The sequence below is a fragment of the Lissotriton helveticus genome, chromosome 1_1, assembly GCF_964261635.1.
Source record: "Lissotriton helveticus chromosome 1_1, aLisHel1.1, whole genome shotgun sequence".
NCBI classification, from domain to species: Eukaryota; Metazoa; Chordata; class Amphibia; order Caudata; family Salamandridae; genus Lissotriton; species Lissotriton helveticus.
Window position 1 is genome coordinate 1,434,334,844 of NC_136057.1, and position 27,559 is coordinate 1,434,362,402.

The window sequence follows — 27,559 nt, forward strand, 5'->3', positions numbered from 1 at the left end:
TAAAGAATTGGCTTGGTAGTTTGGTCTGCCCTGTTCCCATGATGCACTGGGCCAGGGACAGACTAATTTGCATGTAGCCAGGTTCTGAACTGGGATGGTGCAGTGAGCTAAAAAACGGTGATGGATCAAGCCCTGATCTGTTGACTGGGTAGGAGTGTTCTGATTAACTCAGATACTCTGTCCATCACCACCCCCTTTTGAATCGTTTTGGCCACCACAAGTGTGGAAGGGTATGCTCAGATGTGAGTCCCTTGCTCACTGCACCATCAGGATTCAAGCAAGGCGGGCCGAAGACGGCTGTAATGCCAGAAACCGGTCCCCGGAAGCTTGTTTCCTTTCCAGTAAAGAATTGGCTTGGTAGTTTGGTCTGCCCTGTTCCCATGATGCACTGGGCCAGGGACAGACTAATTTGCATGTAGCCAGGTTCTGAACTGGGACGGTGCAGTGAGCTAAAAAACGGTGATGGATCAAGCCCTGATCTGTTGACTGGGTAGGAGTGTTCTGATTAACTCAGATACTCTGTCCATCACCACCCCCTTTTTGAATCGTTTTGGCCACCACAAGTGTGGAAGGGTATGCTCAGATGTGAGTCCCTTGCTCACTGCACCATCAGGATTCAAGCAAGCCGGGCCGAAGACGGCTGTAATGCCAGAAACCGGTCCCCGGAAGCTTGTTTCCTTTCCAGTAAAGAATTGGCTTGGTAGTTTGGTCTGCCCTGTTCCCATGATGCACTGGGCCAGGGACAGACTAATTTGCATGTAGCCAGGTTCTGAACTGGGATGGTGCAGTGAGCTAAAAAACGGTGATGGATCAAGCCCTGATCTGTTGACTGGGTAGGAGTGTTCTGATTAACTCAGATACTCTGTCCATCACCACCCCCTTTTTGAGCCAATCAAAATAGGTCGCAATTTGCAATCTACCTCATTAATATTTATGAGATCGCTCGAATTGCGACCACTGTTATTCTGTATTTTGTGAACTGACCTACTAATAGGCAGTCAGATCACTAAATCAGAAATCAATTTTTAATAGTTGGTGTGGAATTTGCAACCACTTTCACCGAATGGATTCTAGTGCATGTGGTACTAGGTGAGTTGCTTGAAATGTGTTGAGAGTGATGCCACAATCATAAAGTAAAGTGTAGGGGGCATGTACAACATACACTGTGAGGACCTGTTTTATCCTGGTTAAGGCTAGAACTCCCAAATGAACCAGACAAATAAATTCTAAGTGAAGAATTGGTGTGTGTGGAGAGTACTAGGCTTAGAACATCCTCAGTGTGTTTGTGTAAGTTATTGTCTCTGTGTGTATTTGTGTATGGGCATGTACAGGGGCACTTGGAATGGGCTAGTCCTAGCTGTGTTGGTAAAATATGACTGTGGTCGACAACCACTATTTACAGTGTGACGACTGGTCTCCATGGTGTAATTCAGTATTTAGAGTGATGGGGCCACACTCGTTGCAGAGGTCCTGCAGTCGTGGCGGAGGCCCTGGAGTCATGGCAGGGGCCCTGCACTCATGCAGGAATTCTGTACTGCAATTACCCATTGTGGAGATCCCACCGCTACTGCAGGGCCTCCGCAACCAGTGAGGAAGCCTTTTGTGAATCAGCCCTAGTGTTTATAAAATTTGTTACCGCAGAATCATTTACCTTGGTCTTGTCAGCGACATGACCCAGTATCTTAGTGGATATGGAGTTAAAGTAGTACATTTATAATTGAAGTCAGCAGACGCGACTGGCACAGGTAACAGTAGTGGGCCTTGGGGGGGGAATAGACAGATGGCGGGATAGGAAAAATAAACTGTAAAAATAAATAAAACCACTTACCTTGCACTCGCTGCATTGGCGGTGCGAACGCAAGGTAAATGGTTTTATTTCTTTTTTTATCTTACTTTCCCTATATCGTAGTCTATCCACTCCCGCCACCCAACTGCTGTTACCTGTGCTGTCTGCACCTGGAAGTCACGGATCAGTGCTCATAAATTTTGTTTGTGTGTATGAGTGTTAGTGTGAGTGTGTGAAAGTGTGTCACGGTCTGTGATTACAGGGCTGACATTGCACACGTGTGTGCACAACGTGTGGGTCTGTGTCGTGAGTACTAAAAGAGACATCATGAGTGCATGGTGGGAGGAATTAGACTGTGAACACAGAGTAGGTCTGTGCAATTTCTGCTCTGCTGTTAAACTTTCCCAAGTTATGACAAGAAGACACAGTTTCAGGCTGGGAAGAGCCCTACTTCTGAGGCTTAGGGAAGTTCTCGTTTCAGTTTTGGTTCTGCCATCTGTGTCCTGCTCTTTGCAGGCACGCTTCCCTATTTTGAAGTGGAGTCATTTTCAGATCTATTACTAATGATGAGGTCATGTGTTGTGGACGGGGGACAGAGATACAAAAAATCAGGTAACGTCAAGCTGTCAACTCTGATATACAGTTTATGATCAGAACAGCCTCAAAACTGTGGGGAAATATCCTGCTACCACCTTCAGGCTGAACATTCCACGTAGCCACCATGTTACAGATTGCTACCATGTTCACGATGGCAACCGTGTTAAAGATGGAAACCAGGTTCGTGATCATCACCGCAGACCACCACAAATTTCCAAGGAAGAAATGCAAACCTACTAAAGTAACAGATCAGTTTGCAAGCTGCCTCTCACCTGGAAAAGTATTCAGTGTGAACAAACCTAAGAGTGAACTTCCAGGGATGTGCACTAAGTGTAGGGTCCAGAGTGTAAAATCCCTAACGATAAGCATCGTGTTCAGTCTATCCAAATTATAACTAAAACGCAGATTTTTTTTTCTATGCAGGAATATGGACCCTCATTCTATTTCCCTATAAAAAATAATTTGCATTTCAATGTTTCTTTTGTTGTTCGCCCATACCCCCAGCCTTTTGAGATATGAAACTAGGCTAAGGCTATTGTTTTAGCTCACCGATGTTATACAGGAGCCAGCAGGCAGCAGGTGAAGGCATAGTCAATTCAGGGCCACTTCTGATTTGAATACATTAGCCACATACAAGGGTATCTTGGGTGGATGCACATGTCTTGTCTTCAGCTGAGACCATAGACCTCCTGTTTACCACGGACATGTAATCAGGAATAATTACCCTGCAAAATGGAACTTCTCTTCCCAGAATGTAGGCAGGTTTCGTCGACGACTATCTGTGTGGCCCCAATGGCTATCTGTATAGAGTCACAGATGAACAGCCGTAGGTCATTGGCTGGCGTGTGGTAATGTAGCTATGGAATGTATTTGGGTTATCTCATAAAGCACTTTAATGCCATTTGGCCAAGTTCGCCCTATTAAAAAACTGCAAAAAATACTATGTTTACCAGTTAACAGACGTCAAGAGAGAATCAATGTCCAACGTAAATCTTTGTTGTAATAAACAAAAGTTTTATGGAGAAAAAAAAAACATAGTGAAGTACCCACTGTAAAAAAATCCACAGAAAATGTTCTCTTAACATTAGGTGGTATATGATATCAAGGCAAACGTTATCTAATTTGTATATCGTGAAAATGCATTTTAACCACTGTCCCTGGGTTAACCCTCAATCAACTTTTACCCTAATGTAACTGCACTCTTACAGTAACTCACTAACTCTAACCTTGACCATCGGCAAGTGCCAACCATCACTTTACCTCTACATGTAACACAAATGTATGACGTTACAATGCATACATTTGCAACGCATGCCTTTACAACGCAGTTTTTACATCGAAACATCCTTTACAACGCATACATTTACATCGCATACCACTACGATTTTTTTTTAACTACACTTACAACGCATTCCATTACATCGTATTATACCTTTACAAAGCATACCATTACAATGCATACCATTACATTGCATTTAAGGGAAGTATTGTATAGTGTAGAGGTAAAATTAGTATTCTAACTCCAGGGGGTGCAACAGTAGGGTAAGTGTTGGATAGTGTAGGGGTAAAAATTACTATTCTAACTCCAGGAGGTGCAACAGTAGGGTAAGTGTTGGATGGTGTAGGGGTACAATGTGTTGTAATGGTAAGCGTTGTAATGACATGCGATGTAATGCCTGCATTATAGTGACATGCGATGTAGTGTCATGCGTTGTAGTGACATGCAATGTAATGGCTGTGTTGTAGTGACATGCATTGTAATGGATGTTGCGATGTAATGGCTGCGTTGTAAATGTAGTGCGATGTAATGGTTGCGTTGTAAAGGTTGTTTCCCATGTAACACTTGCCTTTTTAAACACCCATATCTCTATATTTTTTGTTACAATGCTAGTAGCAAAAAAATTATATCTTTTTTATGAATCGCCTTAAAATGCAACAAATTAAACCTATCTTTCGTTATCAGTGTTTCTTATAATGAAATTTCTTCATAAACGTGCTTTCATACTTTCACTCTCTCGTCTATGCGAACCCTACTTTACCAAATAACCTCGCCTCTCCACACCCCTATTCGCCAAAGACCAATCGAGAAATGCAGATAAAATCAATGGCAAATCATTTAAAAGATGAGTTTCACAAAATTCCTTTTTCAGATATTTTTGTTAAAATGGATGCAGAGGCTGAGTGTTCCACAGAAGTGTAACTGTGATACAGATACCTCACCAAGGGAAGGTATTGGTTGGCCTTAGGCAACAAAAGAAGACCCCCGTGGAGAGAATAGTATGATATCTCGAACGGATTTGATTCCCAGAATGCATCATGTCCTTCTGTAGCTGTAGATAATTGCAGATCAGAGCCAGGCCTTCTTAAATGTGGAAGCATTTCCTCCACATCTTACTAACTAGCACTGGCAACCCTTCCTAAAACACTGCATTTTTAAGGCCTTGTGCTATTATCATAAAGTGGCTCATGGTGTGGACCATCTAACTATATCACTTCCCCGTCACTCGCTATTCCACCACCAAAGAGCTACGCTCTAGTTCTGCTTTTCTTATTACTAGACCAAGATTCAGCAGAATGTGTTGAGGTAGTCGAGCCTTCTGCTATGCCCAGCTACTGGTACCAAGCCATATATATTTCCATAAGCCTCTGAAAACTCATTGCAGCCATATGGCGTCTATTTACTCTCTTTCTTCCTTTTAGAGTACCTGTGAGTATGTACGCACTGTATTAAACTCACATTTTAAACTCATTAGTGATATGGGCGGCGTTGAGGCCTGCAGAGTATTACATAGTAAGATATCGTTTGTGGGTCACAAGATGATGAAGAGTAGTTTCCAATGGAAAGGATCCACTTTACTAGGGATCCAGCATGGTTCGTCGATCATCCTTCGATGAGAAGGACCTTGGTAATTGGAAGGGGTCAACTTTACTAACAATACACCATGGTTCATGAACCTTCATGCAAACAGAACCTTGATTACTGGAAGGGGGCTACATTGTCAGAGATTCAGCACATCTTACAGTTAATGGACCACTGGCTAACAGAGAAGATAGAGCATTTCTGAAAAGATCATGTCAATTGACCCCATGTCATGAAGGCGACTTTCACCAACTCCTGTTTATTCCATGACATTATTTGTAGTTAGCCTGCACTTGTAGACTCAATTTCCTTAATATAAGTGGAGTTTGATGGGTCAAAAAATGCTTACTGCTGTTGGATGAAAATTGAGGACCGACTGAAAAGAACCCCCTTGACATGACCTCAAGACATCTTTGATATGTGCTTTGGAAACAAGCAGCTGGGGTTGTATTGAGGGTGCTATATGAGAGGTGGCATGACTTGATCCCCCTTATTTGTTGAGGGTTAAGTGGGCAGTAGTGTGCCCAAAGCTGCAGGGTCTCCACTGATTAAAGACTTGAATATCTCGTGAGCTGGAGGACATGAAGCAGCAGACATGAAAACATGTGATATCGAGAGAGAGCGTTGTGAAGAGTTGAGTGTCTACTTTGGTGTCAGCAGTGGGATTGGCAGTCTCTGATAAGAGACATTTAATGTGCTGCTTCTGGAGCTTCTGTGCAATCCAGGAGCCCCCATATTTGATCCTATAAACTTGGGGGGTGGTCTGGTAGTATACACATGTGAGCCTCTACACCTTGGTCTACGTGTCACTTGTGGAGCAGGTAGATGTATTGTTCCTAAACCTCTTGCTATTAGAAACTCTGTACACGCAAGGAACTTCTACTCCTCGGGCTTTGAAATGTTGGTAGAATCTTGTAATTTTAGCACTTTCACCTACAAGACAAGTACAAGGGAAAAGGAAACAAGCAGAAAACGCAGATAGGACATTTTATGAAACATTTATTATAACATCAATAATAAATAAATTAATATCACTTACAAACAGTGAAAAAGTTTACAAAATGATTACATTTGTTTTGATTTCTGCTGAAATCTACATGACCAATGGTCATTCCCATTGAAAGATGTGTGCGTTGAGGTCTGCTCAAGGACGGATGTAAGGGGACAGAGGTAGAGGATTGGGTCTCAGAGTGGGTGAAGAGAAGGTACAGAAGGGTGAAAAAGATTAAAGAGTTCCGAAGAAAGGGAAAGATGACAGGTTGGTTGACGGACTCAGGGTGGGGGGGGGGGCAGTGGATGATTGGGGGCATAGAGAAAAGGAGGTTAGTTTCAGTACAAATGGGAAGCAAAGAAGGGGTGGTAGAGGGTCAAAGAATGCAGCAGCCAATGACGCACAGGATAATACCATCAAAGAAAAGATATATCTGAACATCAGATAACAATTGTAGGAGGGGGAGAAACCTGGCTCTTGGGTGTAGCACCATAGCATGACTGAATGCAGGCAGGGCTGGACTGGCTACCGGGCGTTTTGGAATGCTGCTGAGCTGGGGACAGATTTCGTTGATGGGGACAATCAACGAAATCAGTCCCCACCACAGTGAAATCAGCCCCCAGCTCGGCAGCATTCCAAAACGCCTGGTAGTCAGTCCGGCCCTGAATGCAGGGCACTCATATGCAATATGACCTGAGTGCAGTGCTTGCCCCAAGGGGCACTAAATACGGGCGCTGCTGGAAGTGTCCGAAGAAATTCTGAAAGCACAGTTACAGTCAATGGCAGCAGGCACTACATCACCAGCCTGGGTGTATTCATCACACCCTATGCATGGGGGACTCGTGATCTTGGTTTAACAGGTTCCCCTGTGCCCTTTCTCAGATGGGCTGTGATTGCAGAGAGCAACGGTGCCATAATGTCTGGGAGCTATAGGCCCAAACTCACCGCGCCAACCTAGGATTATTCTCCTAGTTTCCCCTTTGTCATTGGTGTAGTCAGGGAACTCCCTGTACGTAGTGTGTATTTTATACACATACATTAGTTATGTCAGTAATATCCAACACATCTTGTAACAATTTTGTTCCTGCCCTGCTGAAGGAATGTTACTAAAGCTAGGAAAAAATAAACATTATTTTTATCTCCGTAGATAACTCTAGGCGCGCTCATTGGGGAGCATATCCTATAAAACTAGGCAACAGACAGTCAATCCACAATCAATTATACATTGTTGAGTAGTGCATCTTGACATGCCTTCCCTGATACTTTGGAAGTTTGAAAGACCCCGTGAGAGTGAACTCTAGATTTGTCACACGACCAGAGATCTAAGAAGTACAGAACCAGTTAATGGTTAACTGAGTCACATGACCAAATTGACATGTCAGAGCTGCAGTAATCCCCATTTCTCATTAGACTTCCAATTCTACCACCAGTGTTCACTACCATTTCAAGTCCCCTGGGGCAGAAAGCCTTCACTATGAAGTATAAACTGCCATACCAGGTCATACGTCCTCACCTTTGTTGTTCCCATGCAAGGCTTTCTGTGTCCCAAGCCAGAGTCCTATGTTCTGATACTTATAGGTCCCTGTGTGGCTTCCATTAGGGTCAAGAATGCATTGTTTGACAGTCGGTCCCAAACGTGACTTGTCCTTTTTGTAATAAATAAGTATAAAAAAAATCCAAGTTGTCCCAGAAAAGATTAAATATCCACCCAGTACAAGTAGTGCTCGACAGTTAATTTGGCCAACCACTTGGATAACCAGACATTTTGTTGAAGAACAATATCATTGCTTGTCATTCTGCTGGAAGTAGCAGTCAGCCAGTCAGTTGCCATCCACTGGCCAGAGTGTCTTGAGTGCTAGCTTCTATGAGAAGAAGAGTACATGTCTGTGTTCACAGTTTGGGAGTTCCCCATCTACTCGTTGGGAATAGTCCAATGAAATTGTTGCCTTTGTGGTCTAGTTGCCATTGGTGTTCCTGGGCGTTCACCTTCAAGATGGCAACAAGACTGTCATTCTCGGACATCTTCACCATGGTGGCCGAGAACCTGTACTGCACAGGGAGTTTCTGAGGTTGCTGTGTAGCAGGCAGACTTAGAGCTAATGTCAAAATGCTGCTTTCCTGATTTCCATCATAGTTGTGGTAAATGAGCATGGTGATGTTGCCCTCTGTGTCACAGACGTGCACGCATCTGACGGCAAGCTGTGCGTAGATGTAATAAACCCCCCTCTTGTTCACCTGTAGCTGGTGGTCTTCTTTGTGGTACTTGAAGTCTACGCCATAAAGGTGTCCACCACTATGGGCGTCACTGAGCCAGGCAATCTTTCCATTCACCAAACTCACTGCAAAGACAAAGAGGTAGAAAGCCTGTTAAGTCATGGTACGGGGTGTAATTAAATCAAACAGTGCAATGGAATGTATGTGAAATAACAGCAGGCACAGAGCTGAGAGAAAGCCCTTCACCACCCATCACTGAGAAAAGGGACAGTTTCTAAGCTCTCATCTCATAGAGCAGTGGCTCTTAACATGTTGACTTCTGTTGACCCCCACTGAATCATTAGTGGAATTGGGGACCCTCACTGAGTAATTATTGGAAGCAGGGGACCCCCAACCTAAACAATTTCTATTACTTAAACCTCAAACCAATACTTTTTTTTTAAAAACAAGTATATACCAAACAAATGCTAAAATATTGAAATATTTTGTTTAATTTGAAATCAAATATACAAAAAGAGGGGCAGCCCCTACCCTACTACAACAAATATTAGCTTACCTTTTTCAGCTATAAGGTGGGCGCTGCCCTGTGGAGGGAAAAGAGACACAGTTAGATCTATCAGGCTCAGTGACACCCTCCTCTCTACTTATCATGCTCTATGTCACACTCTCTCCCCCTCTAACAAGTACTCTATGCCACATTTTCAATACCCTTATTACATTCTTTCCCAATCACATTCTTTCAGTCCCTGTTGCGTTACCCATCCTCCATTACCCACTTTCTGTATCATGGTTATAGCTTACAATACTGTTATTGTTATTCCTTTCTTTACAAGATCAAAAAATATATATATAACGTTAAAATTAGTGAGCATCAACTTACAATGTGTATACCTAATTGTATCTTTGTGTCATATTCATCCAGAAATCATTAAAGCTGTTTGTTTTAAGCAGTCTGCACCCAAAGAGGCCTAAATACAGACAATATCTCACTAGTGAACTTTCTGTGTTACTTCGTTCTCACTGCATTCAGTGCGATACTGAGCAGTAAAACCCATAGATCTAGTACTGCGTCATATGGTGAAGGTCATTTGGCCATCACTACTGCTTCAAGTCGCTAGCGACAGTCACTTCCTGTAAACTACTACACCGAGCTATGCTACTGTTTCATATTAAATGATGATTCTGTAATCCATAAAAAAAATTGTCATTAGAATTATTGTCATTACATTCACATCCACTATTGTATCTAATATTTAAAATAGCGGGTTACCAAGCCTTCCAAGTGCGGTAGAAGTTAACTCATCGACAAAGGTTTTAGGTCATTTGAGTACTAACTCTGACTTTCAGTTTCCTTCGATTGTAAAAACTGTACCAGCCACTATACACGTTGGAAATGTATATTTGAAACACATCACATTCGACTAGTATTTGTGGCTGTAACATATACACTTAAGCAACATCTCTACAATTCTAGGTGAGGAGAAAATGTTATATTTGTTGACAAACCTCCCCACTCTATTGTTATGAAGTGCTCAATGGCAAGCTTTTACTTCAGAGGTTGATTTGCCAACATCACCTAATTTTATTCCTGTTAAAATTCATTGATACGTAAACATTTCTCTAAGAAGACTATTTGTTAAAATTGGGTCTGTTTTGATGAACAGTCAAATAGAGAAATGTTGTTAAAATTCGCCATGTACGTGGCCCTAACTTGGAGCAGGCACTGTAAGGAAAGGGTAACAATGTGTGCTTCATTTTTCTTAATTAAATAAAATCATGTACACCAGCAGAGGAAGCTTCAGATTCTAAAGTATCGTGGTACTAAAATTACAAGCTCTGTCTACGAGAATTTTAATATACAGCACTCGTACATATGGAGGCTGTTCTTTGGTGTTGAAATAAAGCTGGCTATTGTTACTCAGTTTATCCACCTGGGAAGGATAAAATGTTGGGTGGACCCACTAGGACCAAATACTCTGTGTGCAAGCTGTGAAATCCCACCCACAGAAAAGGCCTAGAACTACAGAGATTGCTTGCAATTCCTGGGAGAACCGAGGCGAGCTCACAATAATAATACTACGTGACATCACACACCTCCAGTTATATTCTATTACTCTCACAATTCCTACAATGCTGTTACCGTATCTTCCTCTCACATATTTATACGTCCTAATTCTCGCAGTCTGTGACATTCCCTCTCCCTCCACCATCTCTCGCCCTCACATTCTTCCTCTGCCTATGACAATGAAGTTCTCTCCTTGACAGATGTACTTTTCCCCATTTTAACAATTCATTTATCACATTCTCTCGCATCTGACGCACATCTTACTCTGCTATCGCCCTCTCTCCCCATCCTATCTCAGATTACACCCCCCTCCGTCGCACCATATCACTCTCTCAATGTCTGCCTTCATGTCAGAACCCCCCCCCCCTCCTTCTCAGAATAGCAATGGCTGTGATACATTCTCAGCCACTTCTCTCTCCAGTCCCATTACCTCTCGCTTAACCTTTCCTCTATTTTCCCTCCCCGTTTACCCATCCCCGTGTTCGTCTCCTCTCCACCCCTCCACTAGCGAAGTTTCCGACGTTAGTGTTGAATTGGCACTCACCTCGGGCGCCCCCTCGTGGTGGTGGTGGTGGCAGGGCCGGTGGTGGCCCACGAACAGGTACAAGAGCCCGCAGCCGACCAGAGCCGCAGCCAGCAGCGCGATGGAAACAAAGATGCAGATGTCCAGCTTCCGGATGCGGCTGGCGGAGGAAGCCCCCACACTCTCGGGGATCTGGACATGCGTGGGGCTCTCGGCAGTCATTGTCTGGCGGACAGAGGCGCGCGCTTGACGCCCAAGAGCTCCTGGCGGGGTGACACAGAGATAACACCCAGGCTGTTGGCTATTGAACTTCGCCTTCTCTTCAGGTTCTGCGCTTCCGCCTCTTCCTCACAGTCCGGCTTTTATAATGCTCGTCACCCTCCGCTTTCTGCTATCCAACCTGCTCTTGCAATCTCCACAGCTTCCTCTTCGCAGCTCCGAGCGCTGCAGAGGGTTTTAAGCCTGCCCGTGCGGGGGAAGTTTTGTCACGAAAGCCGTTGTGGGATTTTCCAAAACTGTGGCAAGACTCGAAGAGACTCGGCGAATTGCAACTTTCCAACTTGTTACAGTTCAAAATTAGAAACAAAAACTCTGTCACGGGTGGAAAGGAATTAAAACATGGTACAAACATAGACGCTGAGAGACAGAGGGACAGGAATGAAAACCTGGTGTTAGGGAGGGCGGAAAGAGTCACTGAGGGGTATGAGAGGAGAAAAACTGTAAAAAAAAAACAACCTTGTAAAGAGGGCTTTAAGTGGGCCGGGTCCTGCCCAAATTCAGCACCGGCAGTTTTAAAAAGCAGGTGCTGAGACGGGTTTCTGTCGGGTTCTCCATTTTTGCCCTCACCCAAAGCCAATAATCCTGACTTCTTGTAGGTGTAATGTTACTTGTTGTATTGTATATCTATAAGCAATATTAGAAGCAGCAAAATACCAGTCGGGCGGCACACTATGCTAAGCATAGATTTTTACCTTGCATATTTGTAAGCCACGCTCTTAATTACATCATCCACACCCCTTTGAGAAACTCCCTAGTTTTTTCATTCCAATTAAATCCCTGCTTGAAAACAACACACAAATGAATTTGCACACAAACCTCGAACCAGGCTTAATGAATTGGGTCATCTTTTTGTTTTCAAAAACCCAGGGCTCAACTCCAATATCAAAGTCCCAAACAGAAACAACACCATCAAAACTATTTACGCATAACCCCTTTTACAGCACTACGTGCAATTTCTACCCAAAAAACTTCTGAACCAGCCAGGCACATGTCTACCATTACCCACCTAAACCGAAACAACTGCTTCAAAATGGATGGCGCTTAATCTTCCAGGCTTTTACTCGTTCCCCTTCCTTCTTGGTCTCCTTTTTAGGTCTTTCTTACAGACAGCTTTTAGTTTTAGTTGTCTGTTCCCAAAGGCATTGTGGACAGTACCAACACTTAACACTGCGCTTTGAACCATCCCATTGTTTACAACTGGTTGACTATCTTGTGACTCTCATGCTCTTTCAATGGTTTTCCATCCTGCTCTTGGTTTTGTCCCTCCTGTGGAACATAGTTTTTTTACTATTCTTTTTGTTTGGTGACATACGATTCTACAGCTTACATCAGAAGACTATATTTTTTCCTTTTCTTTGAGTTCTTCATGGGAGTACATGTGTTTTCTTGCTCTCTCTCCCATATGCTGCTTCCCTACTTACTCCCCACATTATCTCTGTTACTCCCTAAACTCCCAGGTCATCTATAAAACCTCAGCAATATGAAGAGCAGACTTTATCAAGTTAGTGTTTTTTTTAATCTCCTGCCTTCTACATTTTGAATGAACGCCTAGGTTTCGACACACGCAGGTAGTATTTATGATGCTGTGGGAGAGGCAGCCTACTACACTCACTCAGACTGCCTCTGAGGCAGAAGGTTTGCTTAGAGCGACTGGATAGGAGATGTCTCAGCTGCTGGAGATCACACACAATCAATCAATCAATCGGTCAGGGGTTTTAGAGCGCACTGCTCACCCGTAAGGGTCTCAAGGCACTGGGGAGGGGGGGTGCGAGCAGCACCGTTGGTCATTTCAAGAGCCAGGTCTTGAGGCCCTCTCTGAACTGGTGCAGTGTCTGGCTTCTTCGGATGCGAGGGGGGAGTTTGTTCCAGGTCTTGGCTGCGAGGTAGGAGAAGGATCTGCCACCCGCTCTGGCCCTATGGATTCGGGGGACAATGGCTAGGGCAATGTCGGCAAAGCGGAGGCTCCTCTTGGGGGAATGGAAGAAGATTAGTCCACAGAGGTATTGGTTTCCAGTGTTATGGAGGGCTTTTTAGGCTTGTGTGAGCAGTTTGAAGGTTATTCTTTTTTCGACGGGGAGCCATTGGTGGTCACGGAGGTGTTAGGTGATGTGGTCATGCCGTGGGTTGTTGAGGATACGTCTGGCTGCGGCATTATGGACGGTCTGGAGTTTGCGGAAGAGTTTTTTGTTGATTCCGGTATAGAGAGCATTTCTGTAGTCCAGTCTGCTGGTGATGAGTGCATGGGTGACGGTCTTCCTGGAGTCTGGGGGATCCATTTGAAGGTCTTGCAGAGTATGTAGTAGGTGTTGAAGCATGTGGAGGACACAGCATTGATCTGGCGGTTCATGGTGAATGAAGAGTCGAGTATGATGCTAAAGTTGCGTGCGTGGTCCATTGGAGTGGGAAGGTTTCCGACGGCGGGGGGCCAACAGGTATTGTCCCATTCAGAGGGGGTGGAGCCGAGTATGAGGAGTCCTGTTTCATCTGAGTAGAGCTTCAGGAAGCTGTTGCTCATCCAGGTTACAACGTCTTTCATCCCTTATTGGAAATTGTGCCTGGTGATGTTGGGTTCCTTGGTGAGGGAGAGGATGAGCTAGGTGTCGTCATCGTATGAGACTATGTTGAGTCTGTGGTTTCTGACGATGGTTGTGAGGGGAGCCATGTAGACATTGAAGAGTTTGGAAGTGAGGGAGGATCCTTGGTGTACTCTGCATCTGATCTCTGTTGGTTCAGGGAGGAAGGGCGGGAGTCTTATTCTTTGTGTTCTGTCTGACACACACACACACACACACACACGAGCAAGCATCACAAATTCAATAGGTCTCGCATTCGTTGGAGTTTAAGTGTTATGTTCCTCAATCTAGGCCTAAGTAGCAAAGCGACCTTTCACCTACATTCGTCCTACCTTGTCATGCAAATTATTCTAACACTGATCTTTTACCTAATTACTTGCTGAATAAATGTCACTTGGTTTCCTTGAAACTAGCCTAATTTATTATGCATGAGGATTTTTAGTAAAATCCCCTGCACATGACGTACATAACAGGATAAAACTACTCTGTACAAAAGTCATTGCTATCTTTCATCCCAGGGTGATCAGGCTACTTTGCATACATTACATTTATTGATTTAAGCTCATCTACACAACCATACTCATAACATATCAATTATGGTAGAACCCCAGAGGCTACCTCTTCTAAATAAAAGAAGGGCATCTTTACTGGTGAAGGGAAGGAGATGCTTCCACGCTGACACAGATACTTAGGTCCTGGTCTGCAGAAGCTTCAACATGCAGCGCTCTGACATCCCTTGCGGGTTGTCCAATTCAAGACCAAGACTGGGTCCTTCATTCTCTCCCATCAGGTAATGGGTTTGGCTTTTTCCTAGGGGATTCTTGGCTTTACACCCACATACATGCTAGGTACACTTAGGTAGTGTCAGCATTGTAGTAGTACGCCTGGTTATTGTCATGTTTATATGCCTGCATGCATTCACTGTTTCGGCACCATGGTAGAATTCTATCTGCTCTTTACTCTGTTGGTGCTTGTAATCTCTTTTGTTAGCTTCTGTCTATTGATTGTTGCAGCACATATGTCTTATACTAGAACGACGCTGGTTCAATAAACGCTTATTGAAACGTCCCCACCGTTTATTTTGCGTATCTCTCTGAGACTAAGCGAGCACAATCGACTGAGCGAAAAGTACTGTACTGTTTCCACGAGCCCTGAAGGATCATGGGTTGTCATGTTTGATGGTTGCCAGAAACTATTCGCTCCTTGGTAATGTGAGGGGGCTTATGGTGTCACTGTGAGTTAGCTGGTCTATAGGCCGACATATCCTGCGGAGGTGTCCAGAATCAGTCTTGACACTAATCCCTTAGTTTATGTTGTCCAACAAACGTGCAGATCCTATGTATTTTTAGGAACTACACAACAGGAGTTATCAGCATGAAAAAGGCCAATTTGTTTTACCGACCAATGTTGCAGTGATATATGTGGCCAAAAGAGGTCCCATAGTTCTGCAACATGGCTAGGTAAAAAAACATTTGTAAGAAACTGGCTCTATATATACTGCAACAAAGTGAGGTACAGTGTGTATAGAGTCCAAGAGTCTCCAGAGGTAGGCAGAGGTTAAAGTGAGATAGAACCTTACTCTCCAAAGTGGTAGCTTGGTCGAGCAGTAAGGAGTATCAGAGGACAGTGTTAAGCATTTGATGTACACACTCAGTCAGCAAATGAATTCACACACTCAAGAACTGAACTCTAGGACAATTGTTTTTGTATATAAAAAATATACCGCTGTTTTATTTCAAGAACCAAGCAAGCCTGGCACAGGTAAGCATTATAATACTTTGCAGTAATGAATTACTTGTGTGAACACAGTTCACCATCGCAGTAGAAATTGTACTGGTTTTGGTTACAGTTTAAGCGAGCAGATTGCAACACTTAGCAGATATAGTACATTCAAATGAATGGACTATTTCAATAATTGCAAGTAAGTAACTTTTACAATACTTTTCCTAACTCAGTGCTGGATGCCTAGATTCAGCACTGGGACATTTCCTGAAAACAGTTGCGAAAATGCGTTGAGGTAATTGTTACAATTATTAAAGAATATGTCAAGTTTTCAAAACTCCACACTTAGGGCCCCTTTAGGATGGCGGGCGGAAAACCACCCCAACCGCTATGGACGCGGGAAACAACCGCCCGCCTGGACCGTGGATAAACTGGCGGTCAAATTAGGATCACCCGCCAAAAAAGACCGACCGCGGGGGTAGCGGGTGAATAAATAAGCGGGCGGTGACGATCAAAAAACGACCACGGCGGTCGGAAACGCAGCAGAAAAGCAACAACCCGCTGCAAGCATAGCGGAGACACTGCACAGGAAATTTGGAAATCCCCATGGTCCAGTGGTATGAGCGGCTGTTTCCGACTGCCGCTGTCACACACTGGAGTGAATGGGAGAGCCAGTGGAACAGCTGCAGCATAGCCACCGCAGTGGACGATTCTCACAAAACATGGCGGATGACGCAAAAACACCACAACAAAGGCAAACATTGAACAAAAAAGGTAGCCATGCCCCCCCAATACACCAAACACATCCCAATGAAACAAATAAATGCCAAACAGGAACATACAATTTCCAGGACAACTCCCACAACACACCTGACAGCAAAACTCCATACGGACACACCCACAGAGCTGAATTTAAAACCAGCCCCTTCACTGACTACAATCCTTTGCAACACTCCAGAAGAGAAGGGCATACATCAGACTAGACAGGAGAGGCAAGAGAATACAGCACACACCCCACCACTACCATCCCACCAGCACCATCAATCCCCCAGCACATAAAACACCTCAAACATAAACACCACACCCACCACCCACACCCTTGCACCCACAAACACTTTGCACACTACACACCATGGCATCACAGAAAATGCCCAAATTCACAGAGAGTGAGTTGACAGTCATGGTAAATGAGATAGTCAGAGTGGAACCATAACTGTTTGGTAGCCTGGTCTAACAGACACCATTAGCCACCAGAACACAAATGTGGCAAAGGATAGTCCAAAGGGTCAATGCAGTAGGGAACACCCCGCGATCCAAGAAGGAGATCATGAAGCGGTGGCATGATCTCAACAGGGTTGTCAAAGAGAGGAGAAGCAAGAACTGGGAGCTGGCTGACAGGACTGGCGGTGGCCCTCCCATTCCACCAAAACCATTCACACCATGGGAGGAGAAGGTGCCTGCCATACTGCTTCCTGAGAGTCTCACAGGAGTATCAGCGGGAGTGGAGGCTGGTAAGTACAAACAAATGTTAACCAACACACTGATATGTACTTTCTTGCACAACCCAAACACCATTGCATTGTTCACCTTCACCTAACAGGTAGGTAGCCATCTTGCCTGGGAGATCTGTGTGGGGGAGTGTTAGAAATGGGATTTCTGGTTGGCTAAGGCTTGCGCCAAAGCCAGGCAGAAACCACCACTCTAGTCAGGGCAAGGGAGTTACACGCCATGATAACCCCTGCTCACCCCTTGGCAACGTGACACGAGCAGTAAGGCTTATCCCGGAGGCTATATGTAAAGCATTTGTGCACGCACCCACCAGCATCAACAGCCCAGGCCCCCCACCAAAAGGAACTCCACACAAGGTTATACATGCACTGGACACACTTTTGCTGCTTCCACTGGATCCCACCCTAACTGGTGAATCTAGAAAACTCACAGTGCACAAGAAACACATTTCCAAAGAAATGACATTTAGAACCAACTTAGAAACACTAATCCCTTTTCATGTGACTATCTAAAATGCAGAGTTTTGTAGTGAAGCCAGTTGTCGCTGTGGTACTGCGCAAACACAAGTCTAAATCCCTTCCGTTGGTTTCCAGTGTTAGAAATGGGATTTCTGTTTGGCTAAGGCCTGCGCCAAAGCCAGGCAGAACCCAGCACTCTAGTCAGGGCAAGGGAGTTACATGCCATGATAACCCCTGCTCACCCCCTTGGCAACGTGACACGAGCAGTAAGGCTTATCCCAGAGGAAATGTTTAAAGCATTTGCACACTCACCCAGCAGCAACAACATCCCAGGCCCCCCAAAAAAGGAACTCCACACAAATTTATATAAAAAATAGCCTTTGTATTCTCAAAACACATCAGATAGTAGTCACACAATATACATTATGCCAACTGGCACGGGCAATATTTACAAGGGATTATGTACACATGACAGGGCCACGTGGGCCACTGTCAGAATCATCACAGAAGGAACTTGGTAAAGAAATAGTAAAAGAATATATGAACTTAGAACACAGCCAGTAATCACTGGCAGACAATATACTCGGCGGCAACCTGTAATATAAATTATAACAGACACCGGATCCCACAAGTCTAAATACATTAGACCCTCACCACTAAGTAAAAATTACACTAGGGGCGTAAATCACACAGGGAAGTATAATCTCCCTAACACAAACCTAAACAGGTAAAACAACCTCCTATGCATTAACCATATCTAGAGGTATCAATCAGGGTGCGCAAAACTTACTATACACAATACATTTCCAGCACCAAAAGCTTTAGCACATAAATCACTTTAGCACATAAATCACATTAGGGCCTGGCACCCAATGAAAGTAAACATCCCCCTGGCTAACTGGCCATCTAAAAAGGGGGCTCAAATGCCCTATGTCCAGAGAGTCAGGGCTGCTGCCTAGGCAGCGAAAGTCAAGGTTGCGCCACTGCGCCAAAACCTAAACGTTACAGTTGCCCACTACTTGCTGGGCAGCTGAGAATAATAACTGGGCGGCCTAAACGATGCAGCTGGCACTAAGTTCTGCGCAGCTGTGCAGGCCAAGGTGAGGAGAAAGGAGTGCGTCTCACTCCTGGGTTCAAAAGAACATGTCCCCTGAACGAAATGCCTAAACGGTGCAGCTGCCCACTACTTGCTGGGCAGCTGGAAATGATAAACTGCGGCATGGGCTCTCACTGGCCCTTTAGAAACACAAATGCGCCCAATGTTGGAGCCCTCTAGGCTCTAGAACAAATTCTGCGGGGCGTTGGAGCCACACGGGGCTCAGTAAATCAATAATGTACCCCTGAGAGCCATCTAGGCTTTAAAGGTAATGGAGCCAAACTGTGGAAAGAACACGGCCTTTAAAAGAAATATCGCCCACGCTGGAGCCATCTAGGCTCAGGAACCAAGGATACGCCCGTTGGAGCCCTTTAGGCTCTGGAAATCAAATGTGCCCCCAAAGGTGGGAGCGGCCCGCTGCCATCGGGGCAGCTCTGAAAAGAAATGGGATTTCTGGTTGGCTAAGGCCTGCGCCAAAGCCAGGCAGAACCCACCACTCTGGTCAGGGCAAGGGAGTTACATGCCAAGATAACCCCTGCTCACCCCCTTGGCAACATGACACGAGCAGTAAGGCTCATCCCGGAGGCAATGTGTAAAGCATTTGCGCACGCACCCAGCAGCAACAACATCTCAGGTCCCGCACAAAAGGAACTCCACACAAGGTTATATAAAAAATAGCCTGTGTATTCTCAAAAACATCAGATAGTAATCACACAATATACATTGTGCCAACTGGCACGGGCAATATTTACAAGAGATTATGTACACATGACAGGGCCACGTGGGCCACTGTCAGAATCATCACAGAATGAACTTGGTAAAGAAATAGTAAAAGAATATATGAACTTAGAACACAGCCAGTAATCACTGGCAGACACTATACTCAGCGTCAACCTGTAATATAAATCATAACAGGCACCGGATCCCACACTTCTAAATACATTAGACCCTCACCACCTAAGTAAAAATTACACTAGGGGCGTAAATCACACAGGAAGGTATAATCTCCCTAACACAAACCTAAACAGGTAAAACAACCTCCTATGCATAAACCATATCTAGAGGTATCAAACAGGGTGTGCAAAACATACTATACACAATACATTTCCTAGCACCAAAAGCATTAGCACATAAATCACTTCAGCACATAAATCACATTAGAGCCTGGCGCCCTATAAAAGTAACCATCTCCCTGGCCAACTGGCCATCTAAAAAGGGAACTCACATGCCCTATGTCCAGAGAGTCAGGGCTGCTGCCTAGGCAGCGAAAGTCAAGGTTGCGACACTGTGCCAAAACCTAAACGTTGCAGCTGCCCACTACTTGCTGGGCAGCTGAGAATAATAACTGGGCGGCTGAAACGATGCAGCTGGCACTAAGTGCGGCGCACCTGTGCAGGCCAAGGTGGGGAGAAAGGAGTGTGTCTCACTCCTGGGTTCAAAAGAACATGTCCCCTGAAAGAAATGCCTAAACGGTGCAGCTGCCCACTACTTGCTGGGCAGCTGGAAATGATAAACTGCGGCATGGGCACTCACTGGCCCTTTAGAAACACAAATGTGCCCAATTTTGGAGCCCTCTAGGCTCTAGAAAAAATTCTGCGGGGCGTTGGAGCCACACGAAGCTCAGTAAATCAATAATGTACCCCTGAGAGCCATCTAGGCTTTGAATGAATGAATGAATGAATGAATGAATGAATGAATGTTGGATTTGTAAAGCACGTGGTTACCCTGGAGCATCCCAGCGCTGCACCACTGGGGAACCCGACCTGGCTTTCCCTGTGAGATGGTCCCTTTACTGGACATCCCCAAGGTGAAGCCAGGCATCCCCGGCGGTGATGGGGCCGGAGTGGAGATTAAGCAAGCTATTACCCAGAGTTGCTCGGGAAACAAGGGGGACCTAATTGGTAGTTACGGACCATGGGTATCAGTAATTAAGAAAAACAAAGGTCCAAAGCTTAAGAGGATAGTATAGTTATATTATATAGACCACAATAGGCTGCTATATGTTTTCCTTACCCAGCCGGGAAGAAATTTTAATGTCAATTGGTTCAAGTGTTTTTAAGAATTTAAATACATTTTTGCAACAAACAATTTGCTGTAAGGCACAGTCCTGCGCCGTACTTGAGAGTTGAAAAGTAGAGAGAGAAAAAATTAAAAAAATGACAAAAAGTGCTTCAGGCAACAGAGAAGAGAGCAAACTGGGCACTGTAAGGATCAAAAAATATATCAGTGTTTCCCAGAGCAGAACATACAAACAGTAATACCCAATGGTCCACAGTATGTCTACTAAGAAAGGTCGACGTTTCGATCCCGCGCTCTAATTACAAGGGATCATCATCAGGACTTTAACATATTAATTGCCTGGTAAAACAATGCGCCTGTTGGGGAGAAAAACAGGGAGAAGAACACAGAATAGGCAGTTTAAAATTCTGAGAAGTCAGCTAAGCACGTTTTGACATTCGGAATCGCAATGTAGAACGACATTCTATCATTCAGATCCATGGTGATGAACGCGACGCTTAACCATTCGGATTCGCGGTGATGGATTTGCAACCAGGGCGTGATGTGACTTGTGACATGCCAATGGTGGTCTATAGCACAGGAGCGAGTGAGTGGTGACTAAATTTGTGTGCTATGACTGGTAACAAGGGTGCTAGGTAAAAGTGAGATTGGGCCAGAGGGTGATGACTCTAGAGGGCGTCTCGAGAGGGGCTGGTGGGGGACAGTGTCCATTGGTGCATTATTCGGTGTGCCAGTGGCATGTGAGCGGCCAAAGAACGTGCGCCAAGGGTCAGTTTACCTCAGTGAGGGCTCGTGGTTACTTCTAGGCATTCATGAACACGTTGTGTTCTTTGGTGCTGCGCAGCTCTCCCGGGTTGGAGTCTGCTTGGAGCACTAAGTAGGACGAAAATTGGGCGTATAAAACATGGGTGACAGCCTGATTGGCATGTATGCAGGGGAAGTGAATAATTACATACCAGGGATAAGGTACGGGTCGGAGGGGCGCCCGTTTGACTTGTTCCTCCGGTCGATGCGCGGAAATGGAAATTGGTGTATTCGATCCGCTGGGGAGGGAGAAGGGCAGAACAGGTTAGCGGAGTGCTCGGTGCGGCAGAGGTCGCCAGGCCAAGGGGGATTAGACTTACCGGAAGGTGAGGGTACAGCTGAGGGCCACGCTCGATGTGCCTCAATTAATGGGGATTCAAGGATCGGCTCCTCGCTCCTGTGCTATAGACCACCATTGGCATGTCACAAGTCACATCACGCCCTGGTTGGCAAATCCATCACCGCAAATCCGAATGGTAGCGTCGCGTTCATCACCATGGATCTGAATGATAGAATGTCGTTCTACACTGCGATTCCGAATGTCAAAACGTGCTTAGCTGACTTCTCAGAATTTTAAACTGCCTATTCTTTGTTCTTCTCCCTGTTTTTCTCCCCAACAGGCGCATTGTTTTACCAGGCAATTAATATGTTAAAGTCCTGATGATGATCCCTTGTAATTAGAGCGCGGGATCGAAACGTCGACCTTTCTTAGTAGACATACTGTGGACCATTGTGTATTACTGTTTGTATGTTCTGCTCTGGGAAACACTGATATCTTTTTTGATCCTTACAGTGCCCAGTTTGCTCTCTTCTCTGTTGCCTGAAGCACTTTTTGTCATTTTTGTCATTTTTTCTCTCTCTACTTTTCAACTCTCAAGAACGGCGCAGGACTGTGCCTTACAGCAAATTGTTTGTTGCAAAAATGTATTTAAATTCTTAAAAACACTTGAACCAATTGACATTAAAATTTCTTCCCGGCTGGGTAAGGAAAACATATAGCAGCCTATTGTGGTCTATATAATATAACTATACTATCCTCTTAAGCTTTGGACCTTTGTTTTTCTTAATTACCCAGAGTTGCAGCATGGGACCCTATGGTTAGAGTGGCACCGAGGCGAGATTTATCGGGCCCGCTGACATTGGTCCTGCACCCGGCCGTGTCGGGAATTGAACCCTGGTCCCAAGCCGACCTCAGCCTTTGGGTCTGCCGCCTCGAACCATTGAGCAACACTTCTCCACAAGGTAATGGAGCCAAACTGTGGAAAGAACACGGCCTTTAAAAGAAGTTTTGCCCACGCTGGAGCCATCTAGGCTCAGGAACCAAGGATGCGCCCGTTGGAGCCCTTTAGGCTCTGGAAATCAAATGTGCCCCCAAAGGCTGGAGCGGTCCGCTGCCATCGGGCCGCTCTGAAAAGAAATGGCACTGCACTGTCATGAGCACTGGGGGGGCGGGCACCGACAACGTGCCCCGACACCACCCCCGCTAAACAACAAAGTATGGGCCCCTCTGGGCCCGAGTAAACACTTGGGCCGAACGTCGGAGCAGCCCCCCTGTAGAAGCAGGGCTGCTCTGGGTAGAGGCACCAGCAGGGTGCTTTGACGTCCGTCCCCCCAGCCGGCTTCTACTCACCGGCTCATCTTGGAGGGGAACTCCTCTCAGGTTCGGCAGCGCTCCTCCTGTGGGGCTTCCCGGGACTCCTGGGAGCCCTGCACTGCCGTTGGCGGCCTTGGCCCCCATTCTGGATTCACCCGGGCCCAATGCTTCACCCGGTCCCCCATCTCGGGACCGGGACTTCGAGGGAGGAGCCAGCAAGGCTCCTGGCTGCCGTCGTCATACCTGCGGGCCTCTCCCAGTTCACGGGAGCCCCGCGGTCATTTTCCGGCCGCACTTTACTTCCTGCTTCCGGCCGCTGGCCATAGAGTGGTCGCGGGGCTTCCCTCGGGGAAGCGGAAGTCCCGCCCCACGTCAGGCAGCTCCGCCTGACTTCCGAATTCGGCCCGGCCGTGACGGTGACTTCTTTTCGGCAGAAATGAGGGGTAGTCTCCCTCAGTGAGCGAAATAAAAGTAGAAGCAGGGTGGGCACCCGCTTGGGCTCCTATAAACGGGGTGGGCACCCGTAATATAAATAATTAAAGAAGCAGGGTGGGCACCCGCAGTGGAGCAATTTCGGGGGAATCCATACACCGGGGATTCCCTCAGGACAAAAGTGCAGCACAGCGCTGCCAAGCTCCAGGGCTCCTTTCAGAGTCAAATATCGACGCTCCCAGGGCGCATAAAGGCAGCATCAATTCCTGAGGCAAAGAAAAGGGAGCAGGAGGTCCCAGGAGTCCTGGGCACCAGGAGGGGCAATGTAGGGCCCAGGGGCCAGCACACAGGGCACTCCAGCAAGGAGACAGCCCCCATGGCGGTCCCTCCTGGGCCCCACCAGCAGCAAGCCCACTCCTGTTACAATCCAGCAAGACTCCAGGCATCCAGGGACAGGGCAGGGTCCAGGGGCCAGTACACAGGGCCCTCCAGCATGGAGGCAGCCCCCATTGCGGTCCGTCCTGGGCCCCAGCAGCAGCACGCCCCTGGTAGATTTAAGTCAGGAACAAGAACATTTTACATGGGGTCACTGCCCCTACTTATACACAAATGCCTTTGTTTCCAACGGTGCTGGCAAGGGGCAAACCAGATGCAACTGGTTCTGGAGCACTTTGTTTTGCTCAGCCCCTCTCCCTATTTACAGGACAGGCCAGGGACATCAAACACATCAAAGGGGGTGGATCCAGCATTGTGGAGGGAAGGCCCAGCCCTATTCAGGTCCCAGGTGCACTCCTCCCTCCCATCTACATGCAGATCTCCCCATTCACCACCGGGCAGACCCATCCTGCCTTCTTTAGCCAAGCACACCAGCCAGCTCCAGCCAATCACAAGCCAGATAGTCAATTCACATTCACTGCACAGATATGCCAACTTCTAAAAGTGGCATTTCACCACTAGACACATTAAATCTGCGCACACCGTCGCGCAGCATTTAACCTCAGGAGTTCGCACATACCAAACTTGACCCTACACTCCCCACACATCAGGAACTACCATGGACATACATATTCCCCATGCATTCCTAAGGGAGAGCAGGCCAATCTCACCACACACACTCAGAGAGCGGACGCACTTTAGACTAGGCCACAGTGCTAAAGTGCGCAGAGACCAGAAATCAACTAACATCATGTCTTTATTAAGGGCAAAAAGTTCAGGGGTGAACCTGCCAAAAGGGCCAAGTCCAACAGGGAGGTAGGCCTGTACCACTACTCCCACCATGCCCCCTGTCCTATACCCCAGCAGGATGGATCACTCCCTCACACAGAAGCACTTGGAAGCCATTGCAGTACACCAAACAAACTTACAGTTATGTAACCATCTTCACAGGCAGGGTGTTTGTGGGTGGGAGGCCTGTACTACTACTCCCACCATGCCCCCTGTCCCACACCCCAGCAGGATGGAACACTTCCTCACACAGAAGCACTTGGAAGCCATTGCAGTACACCAAACAAACTTACAGTTATGTAACCATCTTCACAGGCAGGGTGTTTGTGGGTGGGAGGCCTGTACTACTACTCCCACCATGCCCCCTGTCCTATACCCCAGCAGGATGGATCACTCCCTCACACAGAAGCACTTGGAAGCCATTGCAGTACACCAAACAAACTTACAGTTATGTAACCATCTTCACAGGCAGGGTGTTTGTGGGTGGGAGGCCTGTACTACTACTCCCACCATGCCCCCTGTCCCACACCCCAGCAGGATGGAACACTTCCTCACACAGAAGCACTTGGAAGCCATTGCAGTACACCAAACAAACTTACAGTTATGTAACCATCTTCACAGGCAGGGTGTTTGTGGGTGGGAGGCCTGTACTACTACTCCCACCATGCCCCCTGTCCCACACCCCAGCAGGATGGAACACTTCCTCATCAAGAAGCAGTTTGCAGCCATTGCATTGTTCACCTTCACCTAACAGGTAGGTAGCCATCTTGCCTGGGAGGCTAGTTTGGTGGAGGGAGGCCTGTACCACTACTCCCACCACGCCCCCTGTCCCACCCCTAAGCAGGATGTTGCACACCACACCAACCCAGAAGCAGTTTGCAGCCATTGCATTGTTCACCTTCACCTAACAGGTAGGTAGCCATCTTGCTTGGGAGGTCTGTGTGGAGGACGGAGGCCTGTACCACTACTCCCACCATGCCCCCTGTCCTGCCCCTAAGCAGGATGTAGCAAACCACACCAACCCAGAAGCAGTTTGCAGCCATTGCATTGTTCACCTTCACCTAACAGGTAGGTAGCCATCTTGCCTGGGGGGTCTGTGTAGGGAAGTGTGGCCTGTACCACTACTCCCACCATGCCCACTGTCCCACCCCTAAGGAGGATGTAGCACACCACACCAACCCAGAAGCAGTTTGCAGCCATTGCGTTGTTCACCTTCACCTAACAGGTAGGTATCCAACTTGCCTGGGAGGCCAGTTGGGTGAAGGGAGGCCTGTACCACTACTGCACCATGCCCCCTGCCCCACCCCTAAGCAGGATGTAGCACACCTCACCAACCGAAAAGTAGTTTGCAGCCATTACATTGTTCACCCTCACCTAAAAGGTAGGTAGCATGTACCTGCAGCCACACATCTTTCACCAATGAAATGCTGCCATATGCCAACACCAGCCCTCTCCATGCACAAATATACATACCAACACTGCTTGACACGCACAGTGTGCACACATGTAAGCAAAGGGAACGGTCACAGATAACAAAGAGTCACACACCAATGGACATGCACAAAGAAGGCCGTGCACAACCATGCACAGCATACACTTATGAGTGCATTGCCATGTGGCCCAATCAGCAAGGAGCATGTAAAATTAGAGAAAACATGTGTGGGCTCATAAATACAAATATGTACATTACAGGTCAAAGTCATGCAGTACAATACAATGGCCACTCCATGCCCAGATGTGACGTCAGCCAGGGCATACAAATCAACATTGAGAGAACCATTAAACTAATTTGTGCTGGTCGATATTAAAGAGCCATAGAGACTAGGATGTCAGTGTGTTGATTAAATACAAGTCCTTCAATGAGACTAATAAGATGTCCCGTGTCTCTAATGTACACTGGAAGCACGAGTACCAAAGATCTAAGAAATTTGTCAACATACTTTGACAACGGTTCGGTAATAGAACCGATCGTAGAAACTATGGGTCTATAGGGTGGTTGAGAGGTGCTCTTGTGTGTTTTGGGTAACCCGTAGAGGACTGGAATACAAGTATAGGTTGGATTAAGGTATTCGAACTCTTGTTAACATATTGTTCCTCTACCTAAGGCTCTCTGTATGAAAATTAAGATGTCATTTTTAATCCTTTTACCTGGGTAGGAATTAACCCGCTGGTGATGTCAAGGAATGCTGAGCATCATTTCAATTTGTTGTACATAATCGGTACTATCCAACGTGACAATTCCACCACCTTTGTCACAAGGTTTAAAGGTAATGTCCCTGTTCTTAGATAAAGTTTTCAACGCCATGTATTCCTCATAATTGAGATTATACACGGGTTTGGGGACAAACCTAGTAAGATTCTCTATTTTTGAATTTACAACCTTTTCAAAGATACCTACCTCTGGTCCTACTTCATCCAATGTTGGTGTAAAAATAGAATCAGGGCGTAATTCTGTCTGATTATTTATCTTGGGTGGGTCATGATGCTCAAAGAATTTTTTTAACCTAGTCTTTCTGAAAAAGGATTGTATATCTTGATTAAGTTCAAACTTATTCAGTCCAATGCTGGGGACAAAGGATAGTCCCCGCGATAACAAACTCAAAGTATGGGCATCACAAGGGACTTTAGAGAGATTAAAAATAGGGATGAGGTCCATATGGCTGGAGCTATTCATTGTCTCCAATACTGGTTCCTTCTCGCTTGAGCGTGTTGGGGATAACTCTCTGGATATTGATATTGATCCTCTGTCTGTTGATATTGGCCTCTCCCCTGTGTTCTGAATCTCGCTCGTGGTGTGTATTGTCTATTCCCTG

At 46.1% G+C, this 27,559-nt stretch overlaps 1 protein-coding gene across 1 annotated transcript; it reads right to left on the bottom strand.

The window, feature by feature from the left end:
• Window positions 1-6,878: 6,878 nt before the first annotated feature.
• TNFSF9 (TNF superfamily member 9) lies at window positions 6,879-11,467 on the bottom strand. Its single transcript, XM_078658156.1, has 3 exons — window positions 11,058-11,467; window positions 9,005-9,032; window positions 6,879-8,573 (listed from the first exon to the last, which is right to left on the bottom strand). Exons 1-3 carry the CDS (start codon window positions 11,256-11,258, stop codon window positions 8,125-8,127), a joined length of 678 nt encoding a protein of 225 aa, XP_078514282.1. The 5' UTR covers window positions 11,259-11,467; the 3' UTR covers window positions 6,879-8,124.
• Between the last annotated feature and the right edge of the window lie 16,092 nt (window positions 11,468-27,559).